Here is a 22,547-nt window from a genome sequence, read left to right as displayed (position 1 = left end):
CCCGGAAGCCTGCTACTCAACAATGCTACTCCCAAAAATGGATTAGATTTTCTTCCTAGTGTGTTTCTAATCGTAAGGAGCCTCAGCGAGCCTCCCTGTCTTCTGTATTGGACTATCTTCTACACCTGTCTCAGTCTGGCCTCAAGTCTACATCTATACGAGTCCACCTAAGTGCTATTGCGGCTTTCCATCAGCCTCTACAAGGGAAACCTCTCTCTGCTCATCCTGTGGTTTCCAGATTTATGAAAGGACTTTTCCATGTCAATCCTCCTCTCAAACCGCCTCCAGTGGTTTGGGATCTCAACGTTGTCCTTTCTCAACTTATGAAACCTCCTTTTGAGCCTCTCAACAAGGCTCCGCTGAAGTTTCTCACTTGGAAAGTGGTTTTTCTGGTTGCCCTCACTTCTGCTCGCAGGGTCAGTGAGCTTCAGGCCTTAGTGGCGGATCCACCTTTCACAGTATTCCATCATGACAAGGTGGTCCTTCGCACTCATCCGAAATTCCTACCTAAAGTGGTCACTGAATTTCATCTCAACCAATCCATTGTTCTTCCTGTGTTTTTTCCAAAGCCTCATTCTCATCCTGGAGAATCAGCTCTTCACACTCTGGACTGTAAACGTGCTTTGACTTTCTACCTGGATCGCACCAAACCACACAGAACTGCTCCTCAACTTTTCGTCTCCTTTGATCCGAACAAGTTGGGATGCCCTGTCTCGAAGCATACCATCTCAAACTGGATGGCGGCTTGCATCTCTTTCTGCTATGCCCAGGCTGGATTACCCCTTCCCTGTAAGGTCACAGCCCATAAGGTCAGAGCAATGGCGGCCTCTGTAGCCTTCCTCAGATCGACACCGATTGAGGAGATTTGTAAGGCTGCCACTTGGTCCTCGGTTCATACATTCACTTCTCATTATTGTCTGGATACTTTCTCCAGAAGGGATGGACAGTTTGGCCAAACAGTGTTACAAAATTTATTCTCCTAAGTTGCCAACTCTCCCTCCATCCCATTGAGGTTAGCTTGGAGGTCACCCACTAGTGAGAATACCTGCCTGCTTGTCCTGGGATAAAGCAATGTTACTTACCGTAACAGTTGTTATCCAGGGACAGCAGGCAGCTATTCTCACGTCCCACCCACCTCCCCTGGGTTGGCTTCTCTGCTAGCTACCTGAACTGAGGAGACACGCCCGGACCATCGGGCAAGAAGGCACTGGCGCATGCGCGGTGCGGGCATCTCGAAACTTATGAGTTTCTGCAAGCAAGACATGCTTGCGAGACGTCCGTATCGGGGCTCTGTCGGATGACATCACCCACTAGTGAGAATAGCTGCCTGCTGTCCCTGGATAACAACTGTTACGGTAAGTAACATTGCTTTTTGTGCTGTTGGGGATTATTATAGGGACCTAATTTATACAGGCACATAGAAACTTATGTTGCTTTTACAAAATAGGCACTTTGATGGAAATGTTCATAGGCACCCTGTTAAAGAACTTCCTCACTCCACATCACTTGTGCTTTCTCTCTTATATATTGCACACACATGCATAAAGATGAAACTTAAATTTAATTGTGTATATTACTATTGCTATTTTCTAATCTTAGTGAGAAGCTTCCTGAAGTTCTTAACACAGAGACTTGGAGCCAAAATAACAACGAAAGTTCCTCCAGCTCTGACATGAAACAAGTGGACCTTAGTGCTGTCTATCCTGCTGGTATCTTACTGGTATGCAATAACTGTGCTGCCTATAGGAAGCTTTTGGAGGTACAAACATCTACCGTGCGCAAATGGGCCATCCGTCGGCAGAATGAGCCTCTAGAGGTCAGGTTGCAGCGGTTGGAAAGAGAGCGAACTGCTAAGAAAAGCCGGCGGGACAGCGAGAGTACAGAAGAGAGGGAGATGAGACGTATGCGGGACAGGGAAGCAAAACGCCTACAGCGGATGCAAGAGACAGATGAACAACGTTCAAGGCGTCTCCAACGGGACAGGGAAGCCATGAGGGTGAAACGTGCTAATGAAACCCCAGAGAAACGACAAGCCCGACTTATCCGAGAACGTGAGGCCAAGAGACTGAAACGGCGACTGGAAAAAATGGACATGATGCTGCATGCACAATTTAGGCAAGACTCTGCTGCCATGGCAGCTTTAGCAGCAGAGATGAATTTCTTCTAACTTCCAGTTGCTAGCACTGATCTAGACTCCCAGCTGCTGAACAAGATGGCTTTTGAAGAGCAAACAAACAGTATGCTACAGTGATATACAATGCTTAAATAGAGAGCAGCTACTAGTGTTTTCTTGGACAGTTGTGTCAACAGAGACAACTGATGGATTTAAGTTCTCTCTTTGTCTCTGTCTTCAAAGACTATACCTCCAAAATGATGCTCAGCGGGTGCCACTGGAACACTTGACAGAAGAGTTGTTCCTTTAATGTAAGGTTGGTGACTGAAATATAATTTGGAGGCAAATTAGAAGACACTTGTTATTAAATTAACAAAATTACTGTCTCTTGAAGAGGGTGGTATTGATGAAACTCTTTGGAGAGAGTACTTGCAATTTATATCAATAAAAAATTGACAAACTGTTTTAGACAAAAGGTCCATATAATCCAACATGCTGTTTCTTGACAGCATCCAGCACAGTGTTTAGAGACAGTGGATAAGAAATGGGGAGTGTATACGTTGGTCCAAAATCTGCCCAAAGTTTTATTTTCTAGTTGTCAGGATCAAGAAATGATCTCAACTTGGATGACATCCCTGATTTTATGTTAAATAGATGGTGACTGAATCTAATAAATGTAGACTGTAATGAGTGTTCAAATCCCAAAAATCCTTAGATTAGTATGTAATATAGAGCACTCAAATTTGTATATAATGCATAATTTATCTTAAAACGGAGGAAAAAAGATCTCAAAATACCCCAGGTATCCAATCAATAGATTGAAACTAATTTGGGGTTAAGGTATCATCACTGGTCAAAACCTCCGTGATTTTTTAAATATAATTAAAATACTATGTGTGTGATATTTTTACTTGAATAAATTTTGTGAGTATGTATGATTTTAATTACATCAATTGTGTGACTTGATATCTCTCTCTCTCATATTTGAATGAGCAAACAAGGCTTCTTCAAGGGAAGTGATAAAGCTTGTAGATTTACCAGTACAAATTAAATGTTGCTCAAAAATCTTTAAAAAGAGAGAAAACAAGATCATGCATTATATCTATATTTTACTAAATAAATCAAGACTGATATTTAAATAGTTCTTATTTAGATAATACAAATTGTCATCAAAAGACAAAACATTAAGCATCACTTGCCTGTTTTAAAGCTGCCTGCACCACGCTCTGATCAACATACAAACAAAATGGCGTCCGTGTTGTAATTCAATGCAATGAACCACCAACAGAAGCACCTCTGGTGGCTCATTGCATTGAATTACAACACAAGTTTCATCATCTGAAATGCTGGGTCATAGATATTGTCACGAAATCAGTGAGAGGGGGAGATCGTAGTAAGCTCCTCTTAAGATGTGAACAACAATGGATTTCTAAACTGCAGTCGTTAGAACCCCATGGACTGAACAATCTAATTGAATGGCATGCATTTTTTTAATAACACATGTCAAATGTTTTTTGTTAGACATTCCATCATTATCTTCATTCTTATTTCAGATTCTTAAGCCATGTGGCAAAACCACAATTTGGTCAGTTTTCAGTTTTACGATTTCAGGATTTTTGATTCAGATATCATGTTTCATGGGGCAGTTTATAAAATTTGCGAATGTTCCATATTAAAAGAGCAATATTATATAAATATACGTTGTAAATAGTTAAAGTAGGGGTTCATTCACACCAAAAGTAACAAAAACAGGACAGTTGACAAAATCATAAATAAACGGAGAAAAATCAGGCTATTAGACCCTGTTTTGAATTTATCTACAGCTGTAGCTGATTGCCACATATATAGTTAGTTTGGGGCTGTTTCACCTATTTATAGAAAATTATAGGACGTTGAAATTCAAATCCTTTGAGAATTTTTTGAAAACTATTCTTTTAAAGAGATGTTGAAGCATGAAAGTAACTTATAACTGTACGGAGTTTTTTTATAAACCCGTGATGAGGTGGTGAGCTTTGGGCACTTGTGTAGTCCCGGCGACCCACAATTGAGGTTTATTTTTCTCCGTTTATTTATGATTTTGTCAACTGTCCTGTTTTTGTTACTTTTGGTGTGAATGAACCCCTACTTTAACTATTTACAACGTATATTTATATAATATTGTTCTTCACAGAATACGATTGTACCTTTACTATATTTGGTTGATCCATATTAAAAGAGCCCTTCAAGCATCACAACTTTACACAAACACAACACAAACGTCACAAAAACTGAGGTCAATCTTAGAATCAGCATGATTGGTGAATCCAACTTAGCGTTTTGTTTAAATACGGACGCCATTTTGTTTGTGTGTTGATGAGAGCGTGGTGCAGGCAGCTTTAAAACAGGCGAGTGATGCTTAATGTTTTGTCTTTTGATGACAATTTGTATTATCTAAATAAGAACTATTTAAATATCAGTCTTGATTTATTTAGTAAAATATAGATATAATGCATGATCTTGTTTTCTCTCTTTTTAAAGATTTTGGGGCAACATTTAATTTGTACTGGTTAATCTACAAGCTTTATCATTTCCCTTGAAGAAGCCCGTTGGTACGAAACGGATGGGCCTCCATCGGGTTACTAAAGATAAGTGCTTGATGACAGTTAAATATGAAACCAGTTGATCTATAGTTGCAGTTTTAAATCTATGGTTGCCAGCTCTTATTTGCTCATTCAAATATGAGAGAGATAGATATCAAGTCACACAACTGATGTAATTAAAATCATACATACTCACAAAATTTATTAAAGTAAAAATATCACACACATAGTATTTAAATTATATTAAAAAATCACGGAAGTTTTGACCAGTGTTAATACCTTAATCCCAAATTGGTTTCAATCTATTGATTGTATACCTGGGGTATTTTGAGGTCTTTTTTCCTCCGTTTTAAGATAAATTATGCATTATATACAAATTTGAGTACTCTATATTACATACTAAATAGATGGTGACTGACATATCTTTCAAAATTATGTAATCTGTTTGCCTTTAGATATAGTGTCTGCCATCCATTCACACAAACTGTAAAGCTTGCATAGGTTAGAGGCCAGCCCTATACTAGCAGCTGTGATGGTTTACTACAGGATCTAGCCAGCTGCCTGATTGATGACGCTGAACAATGTATGGAATGCTATTTTCTCAGATCAGTAAGAGGCTTGCCATGAGACATTAGTAGCAATGATCTTGCAATATGTTGCCAGTACTACATTATATGTTCCTGTATTTCCTCTACTACTGGTGATGGCCAGTGTAATAGCAAAAACAAGGTGCTTTTGACTTATAGCTGCACAGAGGGAGTTGGTAGGGAGCAGGGAATATAAAGTTATCCCAGGACAAGCAGGCAGCATATTCTCACATGTGGGTGACATCATCCACTGAGCCTGGTATGGACAATGTAAAAGTGTACTATTACTTTAAGCTTTAGAAAGCATGCGTGAGTGCTGGCTTGCAAGGTCATCAGTTTTTCATTTTCCACAAAGCGAAGAGCACGTATCTAAACTTTGTCAGTTGAGTTGCCTTCCCACTTCATATTTTTCAATAATTTCATTCTTTCTTTCTTGTTACTTGTTTTTCTTTTAGATCCTTTACAATTTCAATTAAATTTCTTTATTTTCATTTTCAGGGCCTGTGGGCATTTTTTTAAGCGTTTGTCCCCACCAAAGGTGTCGAGGGCTTTTCGGCCTTCTTAGGCACTCGACCCATGCTGCTTTGTCTTCCTGCTGGATCTCTTACTGATCTTCCAGAGGGATAAAAAAAAAAAAAACAACCCAACAAATGAAGAATAAATGCCTTGCTAAACAAATATGTTTTATTTTTTTTGTTCCTGCATTTTATTTCTGTAAGAAGATATTATGCCTGGGGTCAGGTACCCAGCAAGTTGGACCTTTTCTGTGGTACCGATTCCTTGTGATCGACTTCTTCCACATCAGCTTCATCAAGTGTCATAAGCATATCTCACATAGAGTCTCTTGATGCATGCCTTTCCTCTACACCATCGTTGCAGGCTGTCACTGGCATTCTCAGCATCAAGTCTCTCAAGGTATGCCAATAATTGACACCATCATTCATCGATGCAGGCTGTGAGTTCTTAAGCATACTGCCCCTTGGTGTTTCAAGTGCTTTGACACCTGTGGCACCTACGATACTGGCTTCATAGCCCTTAGTATCATTGCAGTCTCTCACTGTATGGTGAACGGCTGGCCATCAGCTTACAATAATTTTGGTCTTTATGCCCCTATTTTTACACTCGGTACTGACACAGCTTACTTAGCATTGGACTCTGCTCGGTAGAGAATGACACGGTGACAGAATTCATCATCATTCCCGTCCCCACGGATAACCACAGGAAACCATCCCCATGTCATTCTTTAAGAAGAGAGGGAAGAATCAGAGTATGAATGGGCGCAACTACTGACTCTCACACCTTGCATTAAAGAATGCTGGTATAGAAGGATTGAGGTTGAGATACATTAAAGAATGACATGAGATGGTTTCCCATGGGGACAGGCATGGTAATGAATTCTGTCACCGTGTCATTTTCTACTGCTCGGTACCAATCCGTCCCTGCTCTGTATTTACCTGCATTGAAAATCAGTACCTACGCTATGTTTACCTCAGTTGCATTGCTGTTCCTGTGTCTTCATTCTCAGTGATCAGTACCGGTGCTTCCATTGTCTCCCTCGTACTGGCCTAACCTAAGCAGAATGCAGACTCCGGCAGAGAAGAAAAAAACGCAGTTGCGGTGGACATAAAAAGAAGCTTATCCAGAGGGCTAATACGCCCTCTCCACCAGCAGCAACTTTAGGGGCACATCCCTCACAGAAAGACACTGGAACGCCGCTATTAACAGCGAATGTTTCTGGGAAGGCTTCCCAGGGCTCATTTTCGGCCTTACGGTCCTCTCCCAGTTCCATACTGAAGGATTTGGAAATTGGAACGACAGGTGAGGTGATTAAATTTGCAAATGACACTAAACTGTTCAAAGTTATTAAAACACATGCAGATTGTGTAATATTGCAGGGCAGACCTTAGGAAATTAGAGGACTGGGCGTCCGAGTGGTAGATGAAATTTAATATGGATAAATGCAAACTGATTCATATTGGGAAGAATAACCCAAATCACAGTTACTGGATACTAGGGTCCACCTTGGGGGTTAGCAACCAAGAAAGGGATCTGGGTGTCATTGTAGATAATACGATAAAGCCTTCACTCCATCAAAAAAAGACTAGGGAACACTTGATGAAACTGCAGGGAAATACTTTTAAAACCAATAGGAAGAAACATTTTTTCAATAAGAGAATAGTTAAGCTCTGGAACGCATTGCCAGAGGTTGAGGTAAAAGCAGATAGCATAGTTGGTTTTAAGAAAGGTTTGGACAAATTCCTGGAGGAAAAGTTTTTAAAGTATTTCCCTGCAGTTTCATCAAGTGTCCCCTAGTCTTTTTTTGATGGAGTGAAAAATCAATCCACTTGTACCCATTCTATTCCACTCAGGAGTTTGTAGACTTCAATCATATCTCCTCTCAGCCATCTCTTTTCCAAGCTGAAGAGCCTTAACCATTTTAGTCTTTCCTCATACAAGAGGAGTTCCATGCCCTTTATCATCTTGGTTGCTCTTCTTTGAACCTTTTCTAGTGCCGCTATATAGAAACATAGAAATAGACGGCAGATAAGGGCCATGGCCCATCCAGTCTGCCCATCTTTCTTGAGATAAGGAGACCAGAATTGAATGCAATATTCCAGGTGAGGTCACACCATGGAGTGATATAGAGGCATTATAATATATTTACTCTTGTTAACCATCCCTTTATTATTAATTCCTAGCATCTTGTTTGCTTTTTTGGCTGCTGCCATACCTTGGGCGGAAGGCTTCATCGTATTGCCTACAATGACACCCAGATCCCTTTCTTGGGTGCTAACCCCCAAGGTGGACCCTAGTATCCAGTAACTGTGATTTGGGTTATTCTTCCCAATATGAATCACTTTGCATTTATCCACATTAAATTTCATCTACCACTCGGATGCCTAGTCCTCTAATTTCCTAAGGTCTGCTCTGCAATATTATACAATCTGCATGTGTTTTAACAACTTTGAACAGTTTAGTGTCATCTGCAAATTTAATCACCTCACCTGTCGTTCCAAATTCCAAATCCTTCAGCATGGAACTGGGAGAGGACCGTAAGGCCGAAAATGAGCCCTGGGGAGCCTTCCCAGAAACATCCACTGTTAATAGCGGCGTTCCAGTTACAGGGCTTCAAAGAAGGTTTGGATAGGTTCCTAGAGGACAAAGGGATTGAGGGGTACAGATAGGAGTAGAGGTAGGTTATAGAGATAGGAGTAGAGGTAGGTTATAGAAATAGTCAGGGACCACTGCTCAGGCAATAGGCCTGATGTGCCGCCGCGGGAGCAGACCGCTGGGCAAGATGGACCTCTGGTCTGCCTCAGCGGAGGCAACTTCTTATGTTCTTTCTGTGAGGGATGTGCCACTAAAGTTGCTGCTGGTGGAGAGGGCGTATCAGCCCTCTGGATAAGCTTCTTTTTATGTCCACCGCAACTGCGTTTTTTTCTTCTCTGACGGTGTCTGCGGTACCGAGCTTCCCTCTCCCAGCAGTACCTGGGGGGAGGGGGCAATCAGTGAAGTTGGTGGCCTCGACACCTTCATCAAAGTTCCAGCGTGAAGGGAGAGAGAACTGCTGTCCATGGCGTCAGCCTCAAAGGAAAAAAGATTTTTTCGCGATCTTAAAGCCCACAGTATTTAGGTGGTTTTTAAATCCATATATATTGTACATCGATATTTTTTTTCTCTGTGAGAAGCTTTCAAAAATACTGTGAGAGGCTATCAAAAATACTAAATCATCTTCTCTATCATATAATTATAGACTGGTTGCATCTATACCTTTTTTTGTGAAAATCATGGAGGGATTGGTTCAAATTCATTTAGTATTTGGAGCAACATTTTTTATTGCACGACTCTCAATCAGGCTTTAGATCACACTTTAGCACAGAAACTGTACTAGCCGCTCTGTTGGATTATTTAAACCGCTTGTTGAGTAAAGGCAGCAATGCGCTTATCCTTCAATTTGATTTGAGCAGTGCCTTCGATCTCGACCATATAAAATTGCTGGAACATCTAGATGCCATGGGGATACATGATAAAGTCCTCTCTTTGATTAAGGGATTTTTAGAATCTTATTAATACCAGGTTAGATTCAATAACACTCTCTCTACTATTTGGAAGAACCCTTGTGGAATACCTCAAGGTTTAACACTTTCGCTTATACTGTTTAATGTGTACCTTTCCTCTCTGGGTTTCAAACTGAACAATTTAGAAATAAAATTATTCAGCTTTGTTGATGATATTACAATCATTATTCCTTAGTACACTGGTCCAAATCACTCACACCATTGAACTTGTCTCTTTGGGGTTTGGCTAGCCTCTGCTTGCCCTGGATCGGTTGCATGGAATGTTGCTACTTTTGGGTTTTGGCCAGGTATTAGTGACATGGATTGGCCACTGTGAGAATGGGCTACTGGGCTTGATGGATCATTGATCTGACCCAGTAAGGCTGTTCTTATGTTCTTAACTTTGAAAACCACATCAAAATTGACAAAAACCTATGCTAAGACTAAATGGATTGCCTCTCCAGCTCCTTTGGACCACGACCAGGTCTATTCAACGGGAGCCACCCTTTCTTTTTGTTTTTCAAATTTTTTGTTTTTCCCTTTCATTTCCTGTCTTCTCAAAAGGAAACATAAGAATTGCTGCTGCTGGGTCAGAACAGTGGTTCATCGCACCTAGCAGTCCGCTCCCGCTGCAGCCCCCAGGTCAAAGACCAGAGCCCTAACTGAGATCAACCCTACCTGCGTACGTTCCGGCTCAGCATGAACTTGTCCAACCTTGTCTTGAGTCCCTGGAGGGTGTTTTCCTCTATAACAACCTCCAGAAGAGCGTTCCGGTTTTCCACCACTCTCTGGATGAAGAACTTCCTTACGTTTGTACGGAATCTATCCCCTTTTAACTTTAGAGAGTGCCCTCTCATTCTTCCTACCTTGGAATATATCTTGAATGTTTCTATCATGTCCCCTCTTAAGTCTCCTCTTTTTGAGGGAGAAGAGGCCCAGTTTCTCTAATCTCTCGCTGTACGGCAACTCCTTCAGCCCCGTAACCATTTTAGTCGCTCTTCTCTGGACCCTTTCGAGTAGTACTGTGGCCTTCTTCATGTACGGCGACCAGTGCTAGACGCAGTATTCCAAGTGAGGGCGTACCATGGCCTGGTACAGAGGCATGATAACCTTCTCTGATCTGTTCGTGATCCCCTTCTTAATCATTCCTAGCATTCTGTTCGCCCTCTTCGCCGCCATCGAACATTGCGCGGAGAGATAGTTTCATCGACTTGTCGACTAGTACTCCCAAGTCTCCAAGTACCGCCCCTGACATCCTGTATTCGTGTATAAGATTTTTGTTACCAACATGCATCACCTTACACTTATCCACGTTAAACCTCATTTGCCATGTTGCTGCCCATTTCTTAAGTGTGTTTATGTCCCGTTGCAGGTCTTCGCAATCCTTCTGCGTCTCCACTACTCTGAATAGCTTCGTATCGTCTGCAAATTTAATCACCACACTTGTACCAATTTCTAGGTTGTTGAATATGTTGAAAAACATGGGTCCAAGCACCAAACCCTGTGGCACTCCGCTCGTGACGCTTTTCCAGTCCAAGTATTGCACTATAATGTTAACTGAAGGCCAAAACCTATGGGAATGTATATTCAAAATCACAAATAAGGTTGCTATCCCACAACTAAAAGTTGTGTCGTGTTGAAAGGAAAGGTCTCAGAAATCCTGCTTCAATCAATAAATAATCATTGAGATAACCATGCAGGTGGGATTTTCATTCATCGACCAAAACCTCTCACTCATTAATTTAAATCTTTAAACTTTTAAATTTTTTTTGCGTTTTCAATAAATAAATAAATAAGCACATAAGAATTTGCCTCCGCTGGGTCAGACCGGAGGTCCATCATGCCCAGCAGTCCGCTCCTGCAGCGGCCCATCAGGTCCATGACCTGTAAGTGATCCTTTATATCCTTCCATCCCTTTTGTCCTTGCTTATCTATATCCATCTAACTGTATCCTTATTTATCCTATATCTTCCCTACCTATATCCTTCAATAACTTTTTCTTTCAAGAATTTATCCAATTCCTCTTTGAAACCCTGTAAAGTACTCTGTCCTTTCACTCCCTCCGGAAGTGCATTCCAGGTATCCACCACCCTCTGAGTGAAGAAGTACTTCCTGGCATTGGTTCTAAACCTGTCCTCTTTTAGTTTCTCTGAGTGCCCTCTTGTTCTTGTAGTTCCCCACAGGCTGAAGAATCTGTCCCTCTCCACACTCTCAATGCCCTTCATGATCTTATATGTCTCTATCATGTCCCCTCTGAGTCTCCGCTTCTCCAGGGAGAGAAGCCCCAGTCTGTCTAGCCTTTATCATACGTGTAGCTCTTCTCTGGACCCTCTCAAGTATCGCCATATCCTTCTTCAGGTACAGCAACCAGTACTGAACACAGTACTCCAGATGCGGGCGCACCATCGCTCGATACAGCGGCATGATAACTTCCTTCGTTCTGGTTGTAATACCCTTCTAGATGATACCCAACATTCTGTTTGCTTTCCTTGAGGCCGCTGCGCATTGTGCTGTAGACTTCATTGTCGTGTCCACCAGCACTCCCAAGTCCTTTTCAAGATTACTTTCCCCCAGTACCAACCCCTCCATTATGTAGCTGAACCTCGGGTTCTTTTTCCCTACATGCATGACTGCATTTCTCCACATTGAAGCTCATCTGCCATTTATTTGCCCACTTCTCCAGCTTGTTCAGATCACTTTGTAATTCTTCGCATTCTTCTACTGTTCTAACCCTGCTACAGAGTTTGGTGTCATCCGCAAATTTTATAACTTCACACTTCGCCCCTGTTTCTAGGTCATTAATAAATACATTGAACAGCAGCGGTCTGAGTACTGACCCCTGCGGAACCCCGCTCGTGACCTCTCTCCAGTCTGAGTAGTGGCCCTTCACTCCCACCCTCTGCTTCCTGCCTGCCACCAGTGCTTAACCCATCTGTGTACGTCGCCTTCCACCCCGTGGTTCCACAGTTTCCTAAGCAGCCGCTCGTGGGGTACCTTGTCAAAGGCTTTTTGGAAGTCAAGATAAATGATGTCTATGGAATCTCCCATATGTCTGTTTATCTCTTCAAAGAAGTGCAGTAAGTTCGTTTGGCACGATCTTCCTTTGCAGAAGCCGTGTTGGGTCGTTTTCAGTAGCCTATTTCTGTCTATGTGCTCACTGATGCTGTTTTTTTATCAGTGCTTCCACCATCTTGTCCAGAACCGAAGTCAGACTTACCGGTCTGTAGTTTCCCGGGTCCCCTCTCAATCCCTTTTTGAAGATAGGAGTAACATTTGCCACTCTCCAGTCCTCCGGGATCTCCTCTGTTTTCAAGGATAGGTTGCAAACTCGTTGGAGTAATTCTGCTATTTCGTTTTTCAGTTCTTTAATATCCTTGGGTGGATTCCATCCGGGCCCGGGGATTTGTCTGTTTTCAATCTATGTACCTGCTGGAGGACTTTCTCGAGGCTTACCTCTATTGTCGATAGTTTTTCTTCTTGGTCTTCCTTGAAGATTTTCTCAGCTTCCAGTACGTTGGTTGTGTCCTCTCTTGTGAAGAATGAGGAGAAGAACTTGTTTAACCTATCGGCCACCTCTTTTTCCTCCTTAACTGCTCGCTTTCAATCTCCATCATCCAATGGTCCTACTTCCTCCCTTGCCGGTTGCTTTCCTTTAACATATCTGTAGAACGATTTGAAGTTTTTTGCTTCCCTGGCCAGTCTCTCTTCGTATTCTCTTTTTGCTCTCCTAACCTCTGTGGCATTCTTTTTGGAGTTTCCTGTGCTCTTTCCACTTATGATGGGGCCCGTTTCGCCACTCTTTAATGGCTTCCTCGGGAGTATGTTATGGAAACTGCAACAAAAATCAAAATTATCGAAGTAGCTCAAACAACTTTTAAATTGTGTAAAACTTTTACAAGGTAGTACTTACTGTTAACAGCTCTAACGTTAATCTACACAAAATGGTGCCGGTGAAAACAGGACGCCGAGCATGCACTTTAAATACTGTCCAATCTGTGTATCTGATTGGATACGGTTTAGATGTCTAATTACCTCACTCTCCATTCACTAACAACCAAATTCAGCTTCACAATGTCGTAAATATATCCTGACTGACCAGTCCTAAAATGCTCTTGAAAACTGGTCCAAAGTAAGTATTTAAAAAAATGCTTTCCATCCGATGTTAATGTTTAGTCCATTCAGTGTCAAGGTATGCAAGTTATAAATCCATCTCGCCTCACGCTGCAATAGTTTCTTTTGACGGTCTCCTCCTCTAATGTTCTTGGGTTCTTTATCTATACCAAGATACAGCAGTAGGTTGGTAATGAATAAACCTAAATGGAGGAAAAGATCTTAGATAAACCACTTAGGGAACACATAAGTATTCTCCCTATAATTGTGTGGTAATAGGTTTCTTTCATCGATCAAAAAACCTCCATAATATTTTTTGATTTTTTATTAATGCTTAAATTAAAACTCACAAAGTGCCTTATTGAATAAATTATTCTTATACTACTATCTCAAAGAAAACCAAAAATATATGTTACTTATGTTTAGCTGAGAACAGGTTAAAGTGCTTGAGTGCTCCAATCAAAAAGTGCAAGAAGCCAAAGCTAGAAAAAAATGGCACACGAGAAAATGTTAAAGTGCTCAGCACTCATCAAAATAGCACCATATAACATAAAGTGCAGAAAAATACTTATCTGCAAATTTGAAGCAGTAAGGTGCTGTAGTTTAAAGTGCTGTATGTTTAATCTTAGATATGGCACTTGAATTTATTGCACAACCCCGTCTCAGATCATTAAATCTCTATTGATTAGCTCTCTTAGCTCTCAACGGGTCCCGTTTCACCCTACCAAAGGGCTTCATCAGGAAACGAGCTAAATTGATATAAGATATACATATTAAAAAATCATTCAAATCATTCCTAGGAGTTATAAGCGCCATTTTGTATTTAGTCGAATGTGAATAGCATAGGTCTATCGCGTTAAAGCAGTAAGTAATTTCTAAACTGTGTGATTCTTTTGTATGTATTTTATTGCTATGTAACAGTTTGAATTATTTTTTAATATGTATATCTTATATCAATTTAGCTCGTTTCCTGATGAAGCCCTTTGGTAGGGTGAAACGGGACCCGTTGAGAGCTAAGAGAGCTAATCAATAGAAATTTAATGATCTGAGACGGGGTTGTGCAATAAATTCAAGTGCCATATCTAAGATTAAACATACAGCACTTTAAACTACAGCACCTTACTGCTTCAAATTTGCAGATAAGTATTTTTCTGCACTTTATATTATATGGTGCTATTTTGATGAGTACTGAGCACTTTAACATTTTCTCGTGTGCCATTTTTTCTAGCTTTGGCTTCTTGCACTTTTTGATTGGAGCACTCAAGCACTTTAACCTGTTCTCAGCTAAAGATAAGTAACATATATTTTTGGTTTTCTTTGAGATAGTAGTATAAGAATAATTTATTCAATAAGGCACTTTATGAGTTTTAATTTAAGCATTAATAAAAAATCAAAAAATATTATGCAGGTTTTTTGATCGATGAAAGAAACCTATTACCACAAGATTATAGGGAGAATATTTATGTGTTCCCTAAGTGGTTTATCTGAGATCTTTTCCTCCATTTAGGTTTATTCATTACCAACCTACTGCTGTATCTTGTTATATTTAATTGTTGGTATACATCTTTCACTATCCTGTTTGATAGTTCTTTATCTATACACCAGCATTTAAGTTGATTGAAATTATGATTCATACGTTGACAATGCTCAATTAGTGGGGCCGTGGTGATGCCCCTTTTAAGGCTTGATTTATGTTCGCAAATTCTTGTGCGAAATGGTCTAATTGATTTCCCAACGTACATTTTTGAACATGGACATACAATTATATACACAATCACAAGTCAAAAACTGTTTGATTTGATAAAATTTGTTATCAAATGGATTCAAAAACTCCTTTCTTTGTATGGTCGAATCACAAATGCTACACTTGCCGCATCTAAAAAAAAAATGCGGAAGCGATTTGTTCTCATCCTGAGTTTTCATTTGTAGCAAAGCCGGGCATAAAATGTCTTTCAGATTTCTCTCTCTTGTGTATGCCAATCTCAAAACTGTGTCTTTGAACAATGAATGTGTTTGGAGAATCTTCCAGTTTTATCTAACGATAGATGCTGGTACTTGTCCATCTGCTGTGTAACGCAGTTTTTTATCCACATGAGTATGTCGCCCTTGATTCCATGGCTCGCAATTTTTCGTAGTAGTCATTCATGTGGGACCTTGTCAAACGCCTTCTGAAAATCCAGCTATACAATGTTGACCAACTCGCCCTTGTGTATCTCCATGTTTACTCCCTCAAAGAAGTGCAACATGTTCATCAAGCAAGATCTCCCCTTGCTGAAGCCGTGCTGGCTGGTCCTCATCAGATTGTGTCCGTCAAGGTGATCAATGATGCGGTCCTTTATCAGCGCCTCTACCATATTTCCCGGAACCAAGGTCAGACTCACTGGTCTGTAGTTTCCTGGATCTCCTTGCGAACCTTCTTGAAGATCGGCATAACATTCGCCACTTTCCAGTCTTCCATAATCCTTCCCGATTTTTGGGGATCTTTTCATCTGGCACTCCTCCTATATGTCCCATTTTTTTCTTTTCCCTTTCTAGTATTTCCCCTTGAGTCCTTCTGGTGTCTCCCTTGCCTATATTTGGACTCGCCTGCTGTTCTGAGGTTGTCTCCTTTTTTAGAGCCTCCCTGTACATTGCTGTTCTTTCATGGCTACCCTTTCCTCTTTCAGAGGATGGGTTGCATGCCTCTTATTAGTCTCTTTTCTTTTTCTTCCCTTGCTCTGCCTGCTCAAATTGGACAATATATATACCTTTTGAGTGGAGACCTTCATTTTGTGTTTTATTTAGAGGCCAACACTCCCTCCATCCCATTTTATAAGCTAGGGAGTCCCACATATGAGAAAATGCTGCCTGCTTGTCTTGGGATAAAGCACAGTTACTTACTGTAACATGTTATCCAGGGACAGCAGGCAGATATTCTCACATCCCACCCACCTCCCCTAGTTGGCTTCTTCACTTGGGTGTAGAACTTATGACTTTACAAGTTGGCATCGAGCAGTCTTTAAGATTTCTAAAGCTTAAGGTGATGGTACCATTTTACACTGTACCAGGCTCCGTGGATGACATCACCCACGTGTGAGAATATATGCCTGCTGTCCCCAGATAATACTTGTTATGGTAAGTAACTGCTATCAAGGCGATAGCGCTGAGATTCAGACTTCCAAAGCACAATGTTTTCTGAGATGGGTGAATGTTCTTTGATGTGTTAGTACTCTCTTTAATTACATGCTTGAATTAAGGATGCTGAGAACTCAATTAAGGTCATATGTGCTCTATTATTTGCAATTTATAGGTGCTTCCTTTTATTTTTAATCCAAAGGACATTACTAAGATCCAAATGTGTGTGCACTGAATAGACAACACTCCAGAATCCACAAATATGAAAGTAATAAACTAATTTAATGTGCTGAGATTTCTGAGAGCTACTTTTACGTGTTTGTCTGAAATGGTGGTGATAGGGAATCTCCCTCTTGCTTCCTGAACTGGAAGGCTTTCTCTGCTATAATACTCTTTTTTTTCAGCTGAATTAATATACTTTGGGAAATGCTCAAATGATAAATGTTAGGTAACTTATTTATTGTAGGATTTCTGTGGCACCATTCATCAAATTTCAATTAAATTTCTGCCCAAGTAATTTAGAAAACAAGTCTCCAACTCATAGTAATGTTAACTACTTGATTCCTATTTATTTTATTTATTTATTTATACAATTTGTATCTTGCTCTGTTTTCAAATATAGATGGATTCCAAATCACAATGCATAATTAAGGGCTCCTTTTACAAAGCTGTAGTACCATGCTGCTGCAGTAATCACTCTAACGCCCATAGGAATTTAATGGGCATTGAAGCATTTGCCACGCGGCTTTATTTATTTATTTATTTTTAGTTCAATCAGTTTTATTAGCATTTTGTCATATAAATACAAACATAGACCTCATATTCGTAATAAGTCTTTACAGAGTGTAAGCACAGGCGGTCCATGACATATCGGGAAAAACAGAACAAAGAAATAAGAACATAACCCAACTAACAAGCTCATCAGTCGTGTGTACAGATCTTAGATAAACACACTGGTATGAGAGGATATAATAACATTAAAGTGTGTCACGGAAAGTTATAAGGTGGCTAATACAGTCATATACTTCAAAAAGATGATACAATAAAACACGTCTTGTGTTCGTGGTTCATGATTCTGGCTCACCAGGACGGTCATGACGTAACTTGAAAGCTACTTCACTGGACAGTGGTGCCCACATGGTTGTGAACTTCCGGAGCGAGTTATTGCGTTCAGCAGCAACCCTTTCATAGCGGGTATGCAAACAAACAGTGTTCCACCACATTAGAAAAATCTTTCCAATTGGCTAAAATAATTTGAATTGCAATTAGTAAAAGTAACTGTATTAAGTGGTGTATCTCATGCATAGATGGTTCCTGAGTGGAGTTCATGATAGAGATCAAGCATGTATATGTGAATGGAATGCTACTACCTACCAAAGAGGTAATATGAGACCAATCGGGACCCAAAAGCCCTTCAGCAAAGGGCACTCAAATATCATATGTTTCAAAGTTCCTATGGATAGTTTGCAAGACCAGCAAAGACCTGTTTTATCTGTATGTTGTAATTTTGATAACTTTTGTGGTGTCCAATATGCCCTGTGCAGCAAGAAGGAAAAATTATGTTCTTACTTGTTAATTTTCTTTCCCTTAGACGCAGCAGATGAATCCAGAGACCAATGGGATAGCTCACATCTATCAGCAAGCGGAGATAGAGAAACTGATTAACAGGTGGTCCTATTGGCTGGCACTCCTCCTGTTTATCCAGTATAGCTCCTTGCCCAAGCATCCGTAACCATCAATAGGCATAGCATGTAAAAAACTTCTTTCCCATAACAAATCTCAAAATGCAATAATACAGAAAACAACCTGCCATAATAACAAACTTTTGCAAAAGTTGCAAAAGAAAAAACCGAGAGACAATATCCAGAAAGGGTGGGGCTCTGGATTCATCTGCTGCGTCTAAGGGAAAGAAAATTAACAAGTAAGAACATAATTTTTCCTTCCCTAGCAACAGCAGCAGATGAATCCAGAGACCAATGGGATGTAGCAAAGCAATCCTCAATCTGGGTGGGAAGCAAACGCCGCCTCTGCAACAACCGAAGCACAAAATGCCCCTACCGCATGCGTCCCCACATCCAAGCAGAAATGCGGAGAGAAAGCACTCTCGGAAGACCAATTAGCCGCGAGACAAATCTCCTCCAAGGAAAAAACCTCTGGGCCGAGCCCAAGAAGTAGCCATCACTCCAGCGGAATGGTCATGAAGTTCTTTCGCCAACCGCTTCCCTGCCAGCAAGCAAGCATAAAGAATGTCCTCCTGGACCCATTGAGCGATGGAGGCTTTGGAAGCCGCCATCGTTTGAGGCGTCCCTTGAAGAATACAAAAAGGAGATATAAACAACTAAAAGTCGTTAGAAACCGAGCTCACGGAGAACGCTACGTATGTATCAAAAAATGCAGTGAATAAAAGCACTGCTCCCAATTTCTCCTCCCAGGAAGAAGGAAGGAAAAGCGAGCATGACATAAAAGAAAGGATGACACCCCCCTAGAAAGAAATAGTGGTACCATCCGAACTGATACCCCATATTTCGGAAATCAGAAATAGGAATCCCCGTTAAACAAGGCCTGCAACATAGAAAACTGCAGAGCTGAAGTCATGGCCACAAGAAACCCCATATTCAATGGCACAGCTCTGTAGAGTCCCAAAAGACAAGGATGAAATGAAGCCTTCGGTAAACTGAGAAGAAGTACGTGAAGATTGTACTCCAAACCGGGCTTTCTAAGAGGCGCATGAATATACTGCACTCTGTTTAGGAACTGAACTACATGAAGCTGAGAAGTAAGCGCAGAGCAATATACCTAGCCATTGTAACAAGCCAAGAATGGCACTAGAAGCTGAAGGGAATTGAACGCTAAGCCCTTGGCAATACACTTGTGCCAAAAAGGAACTCTGGAGTGGTTCAAACGTTAAGAAGCACCCAAGAAAGGAAAAACCTCCAAAAGGAAGCAGAAGCCACAGGAGAAGACGTCCGTATCACCTGGATAAGAGAAGAAACAACCTGCTTCGCATAACCCTTACACGTCAGCCAAGATTTTTCAAAAAACTAGGTCGTAATACTAAAGTAGTACAAATATCCATGTTGATCAGACCCTAGGCAAGCAAAGCCGGAGATACCAGGAAACTTTTTGGTCCAGCTGTCGAAAGACTCATCAAATCCGCATAGTAAGGATGGCGCCGCCAATCCAGAGATTCTACAAATACTGTGCCAGGAAAGCGAGCTCGAGATGGCAAATCCAAGCCATCATCAGTCAGCGGAAAACACTGAAAAAGAGAAGGCAGAGGCGAAAAAGGAGCCACGCAGCTACCCCCCTCTAACTCCCACTCCCTGGGCCCGCCAAAGAAGCTAGGAAGCTTAGAATTGAGAGACGAGGCCATGAGGTCTAGGTCAAGGAGATCTCATGTCCATAAAAAGAGCTAGAACGCCTGAGCCACAAATCTCAATATCCAGGATGCAGAAGATTACACTATTACTAACATGCACACTTTCCAGAGCGTACACAGCGCTGTACACTGTAACATACAAGAAATGGGCCATGCTCAGATTCTGCGGAGAGAAAGTCTATCCAAACTCTTATCCTGATCCATAAAAGGATCTGCCAACAGAAGACGAACATGAGAGTCCACCCATTGAAGCAGAACAACTTCACCTGCCAACTGAGTACAACACCTACTGCCCAAGCTGTAGAGAAATACCCCCATCCTAATACTGACCAAAAGGACCCTCAGCGGCAATCCGGAAGAATGATCTGAAGCTCCAGAAAGGTAGCCTGACCCTGCTCAAGAGTAGAAGAATGAACAAGTACTGAGTCGCCTCTGAAGACCAGACTCCTGGAGCTGAGGATGGAAGCCACCGAGCCCCCCCAACCCGACAGTCCGGGATGGTCGGTAGTCATGAACTAGTCCAGCAAAGACTGAGGCATGCCTTGAAAAGAGAAATCGCGCTGAGCCACCAAATCATACAGAGCGATGCAGGAGGAGCATACCAAATAATTGGAGCCCTGAGATACCGGGAACCACTGGAACAAAAGCGACTGTTGTAGCGTAAGAAGGGGAAAGCAAGCCGAAGTTCCCAGTGGAGTCATCAATTTGGATCCCAGAAACTGTACAGAATCCCATACTCTTGGTCATGGTAAGCGAAGAAGAATACCAATCTGAGACCCCACGCCCAAGTCTCCGGAAAGAAACACATGTCTCTCCTATATGAATAAAAACATTACCCCGATATACCTATAAATAGTACAGGAGAAAAGAGCGCTGTGCAAATTTGAAGATGCACGTGTAAAGAACTGAGGAAAAGATACCACCCTTTTCGTGTCAGTCAAATGGCCCGACTGACTGGAAGTCGTCCGAATCAAGCAGGCAGTCAAGAAGAAATTAGATGAATCGCCTGGTAGCGCCAAAACGGTACCACCACCCACATCACCTAAAACGTTTGTGAAGCCTTGGGTAAGCGAAATGGCATGTGCCAAAACGAAAGCGCTGCTCCAAGAGAGGCAGGCAAACCAAGTGCCAATTCGGAGTCCATAGAGAAAACTAATTCAGCAGAATGGGATCCAGCCTGCCCAATGCCCCCATCTCGGGCACCATGCAGCAAGTGGAACAACGTCCCTTAGTTCCCGAAGAACTACAAAAACTGTCCTGAGGACCAGTAACACTGAAAAGGGAAACACAAAACATAGAGACTCCAAGAACGAACTGGAAACCTGAGGAGGATGCAAAGATGCAAGCATCCTGAAAAATCTTCACAGCCCCCTGACCTGACATTATAGCGTCTTCTCCCTCATGAGAAAGCCTGAAGAGTCATTGGAAGAAGTCAAGATCCCCTCAGAATGAAGTGCAGAAGGTCAGGGAATGGCAGGATGAGACTGTAAGATCTGCAAGAAGATTCTCCTAGGAAAAATCAAGTTTCACAATGTAAAGAGGAATATACTGGAACCATAAAAACAGTACTAACCCCATGCAACATGAGCGAAATACGTATGTCCTTTAAAGTGAATACGTGCTAGACTCAATCAAGATGCTGCATCTACCGCCCCGTGGAAAACAACAGCATCCTTACAGGTATCAGACAAAGCTCACATCGCTAATGAGAGCTTCAGGGATGAGGCTAACAGCCACATAGCGCGAGATCCTTCGCGGGTTTGATAGAATAGGTAACTGGTTCCTGGTTAAAAGGAACTGTACAGCCCTTCCTGTCTGGTCGGGGGGCCCGTCTAGCATGTCCCATGAGAAAATGGCAACAGGAGAAACCAACGTGATAAGCATGGAAATCTGAAGTCAAGGCCCCCTCAGAAATAGAGAAAGAGAGTCCTGGCCGGAGGAAGATGCGCAGTGTCATTATGCCCAAAGAGACAGCCCGAATTTGGAAACTGTTTGTACTACCTTTAGGCATATATATCCTGTGCCACTACTAGACACATGCAGCTCAGCACAGAGGCCCAAATAAGGACAGTTACCAACAGACAAAGGCTCAATCTGCAGGGACCCAAGAGAGACAATGAGATACCTGTGTGAAATACAGGGCACAATCTTACTGCTGATCTCACCGTGCCGTGAGTTGCCGTATGTCGCCCCAGTCCGGAGACAAACCGAGACTGGGTGACCTAGCACAGGTCAGAGTCTCTCTGGTAAACCCCTTGAGTGCTAACCCCAGAGTCCGATTAAACAAGCAGCTTCTTTCAAGGGAGTACAGCAGAACACAGACATAGACATATAAATCTGCCCAAGCTTGTCCCAAAGCTGGTGAAACACATACAACTTGTCTGAACCGGAAAGGAGAGAAGCCCCGGCATACCCTGACCAAAGTCAGCTGGAAACAAACTACCAGAACGCTGCAGCTCTCCCGCCATCGCCAGAGAACCAAGCGCACGCCTGATTCTCGCTGACACGTGGTCGCTGCATCAATGCTCCTAGAAACATAGTCGGATTCGAGCCCCGCAAAATTTACCCTGCCGCGGCTTGCATAGAAAGAAAATCAGATTCGGGAAA

General features: G+C 41.8%; 1 protein-coding gene across 2 annotated transcripts in view; it reads left to right on the top strand.

The window, feature by feature from the left end:
- Positions 1–2,837, top strand: part of ZNF821 (zinc finger protein 821) — a 232,290-nt gene extending 229,453 nt beyond the window's left edge. For both annotated transcript variants that reach the window (XM_033943375.1, XM_033943374.1), the window contains one exon: positions 1,600–2,837. In XM_033943375.1, the coding sequence (XP_033799266.1) occupies positions 1,600–2,167 (568 nt within the window). In that variant the 3' untranslated portion in view covers positions 2,168–2,837. The remainder of the gene's footprint in view (positions 1–1,599) is intronic.
- Positions 2,838–22,547: the final 19,710 nt, after the last annotated feature.

Source organism: Geotrypetes seraphini, chromosome 4 (genome assembly GCF_902459505.1).
Source record: "Geotrypetes seraphini chromosome 4, aGeoSer1.1, whole genome shotgun sequence".
Lineage (NCBI taxonomy): Eukaryota > Metazoa > Chordata > Amphibia > Gymnophiona > Dermophiidae > Geotrypetes > Geotrypetes seraphini.
The sequence above is the reverse complement of the archived record's forward strand: the minus strand, read 5'-3'. Positions and strand labels throughout refer to the sequence as shown.